This window comes from Oryctolagus cuniculus, chromosome 2 (genome assembly GCF_051225735.1).
Source record: "Oryctolagus cuniculus isolate XC-2025 breed Fujian yellow rabbit chromosome 2, ASM5122573v1, whole genome shotgun sequence".
Classification (NCBI taxonomy): domain Eukaryota; kingdom Metazoa; phylum Chordata; class Mammalia; order Lagomorpha; family Leporidae; genus Oryctolagus; species Oryctolagus cuniculus.
The window spans coordinates 48,844,733-48,856,774 of NC_142868.1; the positions used below are offsets into that span (position 1 = coordinate 48,844,733).

The following is a 12,042-nucleotide window of genomic DNA, read 5'->3' on the forward strand; positions in this document are numbered from 1 at the left end:
TTAGCAGATGGCTACAGGACACTGGGTACACACAGAATCAGGAATGCTGCTTACTCCAGGTGCTGACACCTGAAGGCAGAAGCAGTCTTCCAGTTGAAACCAAGCTTCTCTGGCTTCTTCTCTCCTTCCAATCCCTCACCCCCTCTCTGCAGCACCCCCAATATCAGAGGTTAAGTCAACAATCATCATTCAATTTTAGGAATGTAGATCCAAATTTAAGTTTTCAGCAATTTTAGATGGTTTAAAAACCTCATAAGTGATTGATTTCAATGATTCCCCCATTTTTTTTTTTTTTTTTTTTTTAAGATTTATTTGAAAGTCAGAATTAGAGAAACAGACAATCATCTACTGGTTCACTCCTCAAGTGGCTGGAATGGCAGGGGCTGGGCCAGGCCAAAGCTAGGAGCCAAGAGGTCCCTCCAGCTCTCCCACATGGGTTTCAGGGCCCAAACATTTGGATCATTTGCTGGACGCAGCTTGGACATGAACAAGCACCCATGTGGGATGCCAGCGTCGCAGACAGTGACTTTACCTGCTCCATCACAACGCCAGTCTCGCAAACCAATTTTTTCTAAGAAGAGTTAACAAGCCAGCAACTGAAGAAAAAGAAATAACAGGCCCATTATCAGAAGGCCTTCCATCTTTTACACTCACTATTGCTTGTCTTCCAGGCACTGCTCTATTTGTACTTATAACATAGAAACAAAAGGACAGCTTGCTCTGAAAATCCAGATAGGAAGATACCTGACAGCCTCTACAGAAGGGAGTTTTGTAGGTTTTATGACAGTTGCAAAAAGAAAAAAAGAAAGAGAAACTTAGAGACAAAGCCTAGATGAAAGGTTGTTAAGTAGGTGGGCCTGGCTTGTTTAAAGGAAAGCTGGGTTGTTTTTCTGAGAGAAAGGAAACCACAGTGGCAATTGTTAAGAGGCTCCAATTGGATTGCAATTACCTTTAAATCCAAATAGAAATTTACTTAGGTTAAAAAGGAACCTTTCAGTTAACACAGGATTTTAAAAAGGAAAGAACTTGCATAAATCAATGTTCAGTTATTCTTGTTACCCAAAGAACTCTATGCATTTAAAAGTTGACTTTAAGTTTGAACACTAAGAGCTTAAGGCAACAATTACTAATTTTAAAAGGGCCTGCTTGTCTCCAAGAAATTTCTAGGGTACCTCCCCTTTTCCAATCTCACACTCACATTTGCCTCTGGACGGTGTGAGAGCCTTGGGCCTCTGCAGTACCCCCTTACCCACTCATGAGCAACTACAAAACCCCCAGCCCTTACAATGATGTCTATGTGCCAAGCATGCCAGGTGGGCTAGTTTACAGGAATAATATTGCTCTCTACAGTGCATGAGAAGTAGAAATCTTTGCATCAAATACGCACTGCCTCCAACTGAAATGCACGATGTGGGTACTGTTCCTCCTGTCATTTTTGCTATATGTAAAGCTAACAGCCAATGGAATTATCCTATGGCTCATTTCCGTTTATGCAGATGTCTGATCCTGTAACAGTCAATATCGGATGAAAGCTGTAACATTATGCTTCAAAAGGAGGACCCGGAAGGTGGACTGAAGCTTTTGCCACCATTGTAAAATACGCAGATTGCTAGGCTTACAAATTTTGGCCAGTATTTCTTGGTTAAGACACAAACCGAAAGCCTGTTGGTCATAGGTAACCATAAATTCAAAGTTATTATTGAGACTAGCAATAAATACATTTTGTCAGGGTCATGAAGCACAATGGCGCACTACAACATGAATTATCCTGGTTGTACAGAATACTTTCTCCCCACAGCTCCAAAGGGGTATACTTAACAGCCTAAGTGGGGATGACTGGAGCCAGTAAACAACGCTGGGAGCTGCATCATAAAGGAACTATTGATGCTTCTCGGGGTGGATTCTCTGGGGACCAAAGAAAGACACAGTCAGGTAGTGTTGGTGCCTATTTGCTGGCTCTGATATTCATAGAATTCTCAGATTCTTAGTGGTCTCGAAATGTTTAAATACTTAAATTCAAGCATTGATCACTCTTCAGGGATCTCTGTACAATTTATTTACATTTGGAGTTGCCATTATCAGAGTTCATTTTAAAAATATTAGCAAAAAAGTAGTCCATTTAGAAGTATTACCACAAATGCAATTCCTCAATAAAACCCCCAACTTTTAAGAAAAAGTCACCTGTAAGTTGTAAATATGTGCATTAATTTTTCCCCACTGTATTTGCTTTGGCTGTGACCTCTCCTAATATTCAGTTGAACAAGGGCTAAAAATTGTCAAACTAAATTCTTGTTTGAGAGCTGAACTCTACTGCCAGTTTGAGAGAAACACACATCCAGGTTTAGGGAATATGTTTTGTTTGTTTTGGCTATGACATAGGGCAGAACAGTTTCCATCCCATTCGAATGCATTCAAGAGAGTTTGAAATATTGCACAATAAAAGCCATTCATTATATCTGTCTCCTTTCCCTTCCAAAAACAAAAATGGCTGCCCAGTTCCAAATCTACACAGGGGGCAGGAAGAAGGGAGGCAGAGGGTCACTGGAAATCACCCAAGACTAACACCAGGTTTTCCAGGTTTGAGTTAGGGAATACTTCTGAACTCTTCGTTCCCAACATCTACTTAAAATAGGAAAAGACAAGACTGGCTGTGTTGGATTATTGCTCTGTTAGGAACAATTAGAAAATGAACATATTTGTTCAAATGTTAGGCATAAAATCATACATTGTTGCATTCCAAAGCCTGGCATCTAAGCTAAAGTGACTTGAACCAAAACAATCCTTTTACTAATTTTTGCCATAAAGTTCCTACTGTTTAACATAAATTTTATGTTGAAAAAGTTATTCCACTATTTGAATCAGATGTTTGGAAGAACTTATTTCTGCAAACACCTAACACTACTTAAAAATTATCTGATGTGCCTAAACAGAAGAAACTGGTTTCTACCTTCTTGTTCACCAGTAAGCACCTGGGATACCAGAAAACTAGAAAAAAAGTCTTGTTTGTAAATGGCAAAATAGAAATGCCACTACCAAACACTATATTTAACATTTGAAACATTTTCCCATTTAGTGTTAAGAAACATTACCAGAGTGGAAGAATTCTTTTAAAGTAAATTTTAAGTGTTATGATTAAAGCCATGACAATAAGGATGTAGTAAACAGATGTGATACTTTTAAATCCAGAGCTTAAAAATTCACAAGCACGTGCATTTAAGAATTTTGAACTTGAAAGATGTATATAAACTGAATTTTCTGTTACATCTAAAACCAAAATTTCAGCTGTCTGCATCCCTGCAAACCACTTTTATCACAGAACATAAACTGTCATTTAGTCACACAATTTGTATGCCTTGGACAAGTGGGAAAAAAGTTTAAAGTCAGCTCTCTATCTAGTCATTGGAAATTTTGTAATAAAATTCCAATGTATTCCTTAGAATAAGCAAACATGTATTTTCATTTAATGTACATACTCATTTATTTTCCCCTTCATATAAATGATATAAAGCTTAAATACAGCAAAAGTTTCAGAAAATACTTGCTTCCCAACTTCCTAAAAATTTCCAAAAATCTTTCTAATAATAATAAATCTTTAAGGTCACAACCAGGCAAAGGACAATTTTAGATGAAGATATAGGATAAAATCTGTGTCAGCTGAATCAGGCAGTAAGTAAACACTTATCTTCTCATTCAAGCTATTATGTTACCTATAGCCTGTATCACAACTTCATATAAGACAAAAAAAAAAGCATCAAAGAATGTGCAGAATCAAATACTCCAGTACAATACTTGACACACTTTTAAATTATTAATATACTAGCAATTAGTTCATGCTAGACCCAAAGGCTATGCAACAATCTTCAAATAAACTTTTTTTAAAAAACCTATTTTTTAATATGTACACTTACTGTAATTTGTTCTAATTCTGCTCACTTGACCAAGGACTCCAAACCAAGAGTCAAACTTCAAACACACTACAAAAAAACCTGGTAGCTCCAAAGAGAAATTCATAAGCATTCAACAGAATAGATTTAAGCTTTAGTTGTGGATAACTCACAATCTGTAGTCTATCTAGTTGCAGGCTCATGCTTCATCCAGATGTGTTCACAACTTAGAATATAATGGAAGAAAAATACAACAAAAGTATATTTGGGCTAAAGGCAGCCTACATTGCATTGTCTTGGTGAACAATCATTAAAGGACATTTGGAAAGAAACATGCCTCTGAAACTGCTATTAGTAAAACTGGTTCAAGTATCACTTCTTCCAGAAAGAAACAAACTTTCTATGAAGTTGGTGCCACAGGAAAGCTATCAGTCTAGGGCATTCCTTTACAGCCACACCATATATTGCAATTCCACTCCCTTAGGGAAAACGAGGCATCTTTTAAATTGTTGAATAAGTAACTTGTAAATGTATTAATAAATTCATAATCTGCTGGCCTGGGATGACATGGTGCAGAGAAATTTAAGAAAAAAATTCTCAAGGGCTAAGGTTGATGAGTAAGGCATGACCATTTTTACACTAAACCAAACTGTTATAAAACTTTAGTTTATGAAAATAATCAGGCTTATAACTTTTAAGAAATTTTAATTTCAATTTCATTTTAATTTACTTCCATTTCTTAGTGCTGTATAGTGTACAGCCTCCAAAAAGGGAATCACTTTTCAATTACTGGATTTTATAGTGACTCAGAGTCACAAATTACAATCATGAATGCAATAGGCTAGCGCACAGAACACTAGGCTGAATGCAAATGCACCCAGAGAAGTTGGTTTCCTTATCACATCTCTGAGAGCTCCTATTACTGACTTGGGTTCTGATTGCCAAATGGTAGTATACATTTGCGTACAACCAGACACACATGGTTGGTCAACTTTTTGATTCTAGAGACCCAATCTCTACTACCTTCTGCCCTAAAAGAACTTTATGAAGATTCATATGATCAAAATGGGGTAACACAAGCGTAAGAATAGACATAAAGATCAATGTTAAGTCCAGAAATGGACCTATACATATAAGGTCAAAATAGTTCAACAAAGGTGCCAAATGTAATACAAGAAAGGATAATCTTTTCAATAAATGGTGCTGGATGATTTCCATTAAAAACAAAAACACACCTTCTCAGTATATACAACACACAAAAATGAACTCAAAGTGGATCTAAGACTTATGTGAGAGCTAAACCTATAAAACTTCTGAAAGAAAACACAGGAGAAAATCTTTTAGTTAGGCAAATGCTTCTTAGACAAGAAAGAAAAAGCACAAAACATTAATGAAAAGTTGACAAATTAGATTTCAGTGAAATGAAAATCCGTACTTCAAAAAAAAAAAAAAAGAAAAAGAAAAAGAAAACCACAATGCTAAGAAAATAGACAAGACATAGATTGGGAAAACATATTTCTAACATATCCAAAAATGGACTTGTACCCAAATATACACAGAACTCAGTAACAAAAATAACAACAAAAACATGGGCAAGAGATTTCAAGAAACATTTCAACAAAGATATAAGAATTGCAAATGGGGCCCAGTGCTGTAGCTTAGTGGGTTAAGTTGCTATCTGCAGTGCCAGGATTCCACACGGGTGCCAGTTCACATCCTGGCTGCCCAGTTCCGATCTAGCTCCCTGCTTATGTGCATGAGAAAGCAGAAGAGGACAGCCTAAGTCCTCGGGCCCCTGCACCTACATGGGAGTCCCAGAGGATGCTCCTGGCTTTGGCCTGGCAAAGCCCGGCCATTTGAGAGGGAACCAGCAATGAAAGCTCTCTTTCTCACTCTCTCTTTCTCTTGTTCTAACTCTGCCTTTCAAATAAATCTTAAATTGCAAATAAGTATAGGAAAAGATGCTCAGTTATTATGGAAACAAATCAAAATCACAATGAGATGCTACCACACAATCAGTAGAATGACGACAATGCAAAGACTGACAATACCCAAGACACTGGTGAAGACCAGAGTACATAAACTACTGCTGGTAGAAATGCATAATAGGCAGCTGCTATGAAAAAACTGTGGCAGATCCTTAAAGAGGTAAACATATACCAACTATTTACCCCAGGAACCCACCAATAGATATTTATCCAAGATAAAATGGAAACATGTGACTATAAAAAGATCCAAATGTGAATGTTTATAGCAGTTTTATTCATAATAATTAAGACAAAAAAAAAAAAAAAAACAGAAACAATCCAAAAACCCATCAAGTGGTGAACAGATGATCTGTGGCACATCTATAAAATGGAATACTATGCAGCAACAAACATGTATTTACTACTTATAACATGCAAGGTGAATGAATCTCAAAAGTGTAACACTAAGTTTAAAAAGCCAGATATAAGAGGACATATACCATAGGACCCCATTTATTTGACATTCTAGGAAAGGTAGAAAAATAATTTAAACATCAGTTCTGCAGCTATGAAAGACTGGGTCGGGGAGAGAAGATTGACTGGAGTGATGGCAATGTTCTATTAACTGACTATGGTAGTGGTTATATAACTATAAAATTGTGCCAAAATTGAAACTGTATGCTTAAAAACAATGAATTTTACTGTAGGATAATTACATCTCAAAAAACTTGGCTTTTATAAAATAGTTCTTTCAACCTAAAGCATGAATCTGACATTATTATTTTCTCATTGTTATGCCAGACCTAAGCTTTACTCGCAGCTCCACAGCTTAAGCAGAAGTGAGTCGGTGAGAAAATGGACACAAGCAGCCTTAAGTGGCAGGAGGGGAAAATCAGAGGGAAACAGGCAAGGATAATTAAATGTTTCTAAGACATACAGAAGGGGACTTTGCAACCACGTTGAGAAATTTTTCTTCTAAACATTTCCATGCAAGTCCAGTGGGCATCATTTTCTGTAGCAAAAGCTGGAAACTACTCATATCCATTAATGAGATGGCTACACAAATTACAGATATCAAATATATATAATTCTATGCATTTAAAGATTGAGACACAGTAGAGCTGTCCATGCTAAGAGTAAAGGACATGGAACTTTACTAAAAAAAGAAGAGAGGCAGAATGACAGACAGCTACAATGATCCCATTAGAAAACAAACAAACAAAAAAACAGTAAACTTGCACTTGTACAGGAAAGGTCTAGAAGATGTGTGTCTCGTGTTACCTATGTGAGCATGTGGAAAGCCGGGAGGAAGAAAGGAAAGAGTTGCAGTATTTTTACTTGTACAGTTCTGTTTTTTTCTAAAGATTTTTCAAAATTACTTTTGTAATAAAGATGAGTAAGAGGAGCTGGTATTGTGGTGTAGCAGGGAAAGCTGCCACCTGAGACACTGGCATCCCAAATGAGCACTGGTTCAAGTCCTATCTGCTCCACTTCTGATCCAGCTCGCCGCTAATGGCCTGGGAAAAACAGTGGAGAATGGCCCAGTGTTTGGGCCCCTGCCACCCACGTGGGAGACCCACATGATACTCTTTGCTCTGGCCCAGGGCTGGCTGTTGTGGCCATCTGTGCCGTAAACCAGCAGATGGAAGATCTCTCTCTTTCCTACTCTCTAAATCTGCCTTTTCAAATAATAAGTAAATCTTAAAAAGGAAAAATAACAGATAAAAAGATGAGTAAGAAGAAAAGGAAGAACAAGCAAAAGCTAGCCATAGAGAATGAAAACACTTGAGGTGTCATGCTGCCACCTTCTGGAACAATCAAGTATCTGCAGGAACAGAAATACATGTAAGCTGACCTCGGAAGGCAAACAAAACATCAAGGGTTACTTACTGCAGTGAAAAAACACAAAAAGACCATTTTGAAGTAAAGTTTTTGATTTAAGTATTAATGAAAAGAAATAGTTTAAAAAACAAACAAGTACAACCAAATGTAGAAATTACCTTTCCACAAATCTCATACAAACGAGACTTGGTGAGTATAACTTGCATCTAAATTGCTTTGATTTTTCCTACTACCTGTTCTTTTTAGGATAACTACTTATTTGTGATTTACAAATATCAACAGAACATAATGAAACATTTTGAAATTAACAGAACCTATAACTTATAATTTTAACTGTAGGTACAAGAAAATGAGAATAACTTAACTTTTGAAAGATCAAGCTCAAATTGATCAAAATGTTTCCCTTATTTTCAGGAGCATATTTTAAGCAATAAAAAAGGCATTTTTAAAATTTAAAAAATTCAAATACAACTGAGCTGAAGTATCACCATACAGTGGAGAAGAGAGATTAGGAAAAGCGTTTTTAGCCTTCATATTAAACCTGGGAGAACACAAACATTAAAAAAAAAAAAAAAAAAAAAAAACACACACACACACCTCAAAACTTGAACAGCTTCCCTTGCTCAAGGTTTTTTTTTTTTCCTGTGCTTTTTAAATTACCAAAATTACAGAACTCTTAATTAGTTTTTTTTTTTTTTCTTTTGGTTTGCTTTCAGTGATACTGATTTGTCAAGTTACAGCATAGGACAAATGGAAAAAAAAGGGCCCTTAGATAATTTACATGTAGAGATAAAAGAATGCTTGAAACAGTCCACCCTTGAGCAGAAGAAATTGGGGATCACTTTGAGTGTTAATGTAAAATACATTAGTCTTTAGCAGCAGGAGTTCCAGACCTGCCGGTGCCAAGAAGGTAACAAATAGTCTCGATCTGCCCGGGGAAATGGGCGGCTCAGCGGGAGCTTTCTTCCCTGTAGTGTTATTTATAGAGAGCCCTATTTGTTAACATGTTTCTGCTATCATGGCCAGGGAGAGCTTAATGATTTAAAGGATTTCAAAGACTATTGTTTAATGATACAATGATTTATGTGCATTCATAAATTCCAAATATACGGTGATTTAGATTTTCAAACTGCTATGACCAAAACAGCCATAGGAGATATTCCGAAAGTTTTAACAACAGAAACTGAGATAACTGATAGTGCCTAATACTATGGAATACAGTGAGCACTAGTGGAAAATACCATGTTAAGAAATCAGTAAACTAATGTTTTGGGGCCCCTGCAAGTAAAATTTGGCTTTCAAAAAATATTTTGAATGGAAAAACCATTCATTAAATTTTAAATTATCTAGGACTAACTTGAAGAATCTGGCTTCAAAACACTGATATATTGTTACCAAAATCTAATTCCCATTCCCTACCAAAGCATTTGAAATCCTGTTTGAAGAATGCTTTCATATGAGTTATTTCTAAATTATGCAGTAATTTATAGTGCCAGATTTCTAAAATTCTGGCTATTGAAAGATTTTCTGAAATTTCATGTTAAGAACTTGATTTTTTAACTATTAAAAATGTCATTGAGGCAGACAAAACAAGTTAACGTTTAACCCAGAGAAAGCAAATTTTGTAATTTCCATTTTTTCTCTTAAAATTTTTAACCAGTTTTTGGGCTACATTTCAAAATAAAAACCCATTTCACCCTTTAAACCATCAAACATGCATGAACTTCAGTTTTCATAAGCTTCCACTAATTATATGAATTTATCTTTTGTAAAAAAACCAAAAACGAAAAAAAAAAAAAAACCTTGTTATCCAGATATACCACTCACTTCTACAGTGAGGCTTCTGTGTAAGTAAGTACTTACATGAAATCAAACACCAGACATACATTGTGGGTTCTAAAAACAATCCTTTTAGCACAACACTAACAGAACATTTACCATTTCAGGGGAGAACGGATTCGATAGAATGTTTTTTGAATGATGAAAAAATTAATTTGTTTCTATTTAAAAACAGGTTCAACTCAAATGATTTTATTTATCTGGAACGTAAGTAACAGCGAAATTGAACAAAGGAAGAGAAGCAAAAGGAAAGACTTTCAAGCATGGATGGTTACTTTCTTTTGCCAAGGGTCCCGCAGGAAATGTCCATTATTGCTCCAGTTCTCCACTATGTCCAACCCGTTCCAGGTCAGTGAGAGAGCTCTTTCCCTTCCCCTGGAGGAAGGTGCTTCTTCTGCAGCGCTTAGACTGAGCAGGAGCTTTAGTATTTGCAAGGGAGGACGTACAGAAGCTCTTCCTCCTCTTCTCAGGTAGATCAGAATGAGCAGTAGGGCTCTTGCTGTTTTCTCTACCTGAGCGGGAGGGCACTTGGCACCGGTTTCGCCTGGAGGATACAGTTTCTCTTCTGGGAGACATATCTTCAAACCCTCTGCTGTCAGATGTGCAGATTGTTCTCCTTTTGGTTTTTTGGGAAGTGAAAGGAAATGGAAGGGAAATCCATACAAGCCCTTCATTATCTGCATCTTTTTGTAGCCTTGTGCTGCGCCGCACTTTGACTTCACCATTTGTTCTATGAAAGCTTTGCTCTATGGCATCAGATAAATCTTCATAAAGTTTGGAATTCTCTAAGCTGATTCCTACAGGGCTGCCCGTGCTGTGGAAAGGTTTGTGACTTCTGCTTCCTTCTAAACGTAAATTCCGATCTTCAGAACAATACATAGAGCGCCTTCTCTGTTTCTTTTCGCTGCAAAATTTAACACTGCTATGTTCTGCGATTTCTATCCCCACATCCTCTCTTGGGCTTTTATATCCTTTTATGTTTTCAATTAAGGCATCTCCCAAATAATTATATTCATTTTGTGAGTCAGACATGAAATGATTGCACTGCGGCTTTCCCTCTGTGGCTACCAGGATGTCATCCTGTTTTTCACACTTTATTTCTTCTGAAATTTTAAAGACTTCACAAAGGCTTTCTTCATTTTGACCAGGAGCAGAAAGCTCATGGCACTTCAGGATAATATCAGGTTTGAGATTATCTGACACAACATGTTCTTTGGTCACAGAGGAACAAGAATTATGACTGTTTTCATTCTCATTCCCAGTATTTGATTCCATTTCATTTTCCAAATTATTTTCTGCTTTTGGAACATTTTTAATTTCACTAACATCCATAGTACTTGTATCAAATGATGAAGAACCTTTTATGTAAGAGCAGAATTCAGGCACATTACATTTATTAAAGCTTTGATTCATATGCAAATCTTCCGGGTTCTGAGGCAAAAGTCTCTTTCTTTTAACTGGATTTTTAGGAGGCTTCACTTCTTCAAGTTTACCATTTGAGTGGAAATCATCTATGGGCATGTAAATAAGTTTAAATCTAATTAAAAAAGTAACAATGAAAATAAACTTTAAATTCATTTAACAGGCTACCCTATAATCTATGTTTTAAAAGCTTTAAAAAAATCATAAGACCTACAAATGTTACACTGTACTTGTCTCCATCTATCACTGTCCTCCTTTAGTTCTTCCCCATGCACAAGAAAACAGGTATTCAATGCATGATTTAATAAAGCACACAACCTCAGACCATGACAATGAGAAGGTATCCTAGTCCTTCCTCCAGTCCATGGTACTTCCCACTCACTACAAGGTGCATTAGTGTGAGGCAGTCACATTTCCCATTTCCCTGAGAATGAATTATTGAAAAGGGGCAACATCGAGCTTCTGAAACTTTTCTAGCCATGTATTCCCTGAAAGAAAGAGAAAATCTGGAATTCCAGGGGATTTGAGAACTTAGTAAGTCACAGGGCAGGCCTGGACACTCAGCTCCCATGCTGAGTTTTAACAGTTAAAAAATTCCTACGAAGTGTACTGCATTCTCAATAAAGTCAGCTTGCTTCAGTTTTCTAAAACCCTGCTCCTTACTCCACAGACTTCAACAACCCTTCATCTTTCAGGAAGCTATGTATCATGTAGCTTTTTTGTGTCTATTTGGCATACCGTACTTGGAAAAACCATCATCAACATTTCCAAGATTCGTAAGTAACACAGTCTACTTGAGTTCAGGACTTATGAGTTCTAAATCTCAGTACCATCAGATGCTATCTCGTTATCTCAGATCATAATATTTTTAATTGGCCAATTTGATACAAAATATTTTTAAACAAAACCGAATTGAAAGATAAAAGAAGCTGAGCCAAAAGTCTAAAAAACAGTGTTTCATTTTGAATATATATTCATGATTAGGGTGCTTCAAAAAAAAATCACATCCTATAAAGTTAAGAGATTAATATAGGTCAGGGTCCACTAAATGTCAATCAATGCAGTAGGGCTCCTTATGTAGCCTCAAA

At 36.5% G+C, this 12,042-nt stretch overlaps 1 protein-coding gene across 11 annotated transcripts in view; it reads right to left on the bottom strand.

Annotated features, from left to right (window-relative positions):
* Positions 1 to 434: 434 nt before the first annotated feature.
* CDCA2 (cell division cycle associated 2) overlaps positions 435 to 12,042 on the bottom strand; it is a 60,111-nt gene continuing 48,503 nt past the window's right edge. For 10 of the 11 annotated variants that reach the window (XM_008249409.5, XM_089327224.1, XM_070068272.2 and 7 more), the window contains one exon: positions 9,709 to 11,043. In XM_008249409.5, the coding sequence (XP_008247631.2) occupies positions 9,842 to 11,043 (1,202 nt within the window). In that variant the 3' untranslated portion in view covers positions 9,709 to 9,841. Of the gene's footprint in view, positions 597 to 9,708; positions 11,044 to 12,042 lie in introns of those variants that run through there. The other variant, XM_089327228.1, reaches the window with a different exon arrangement.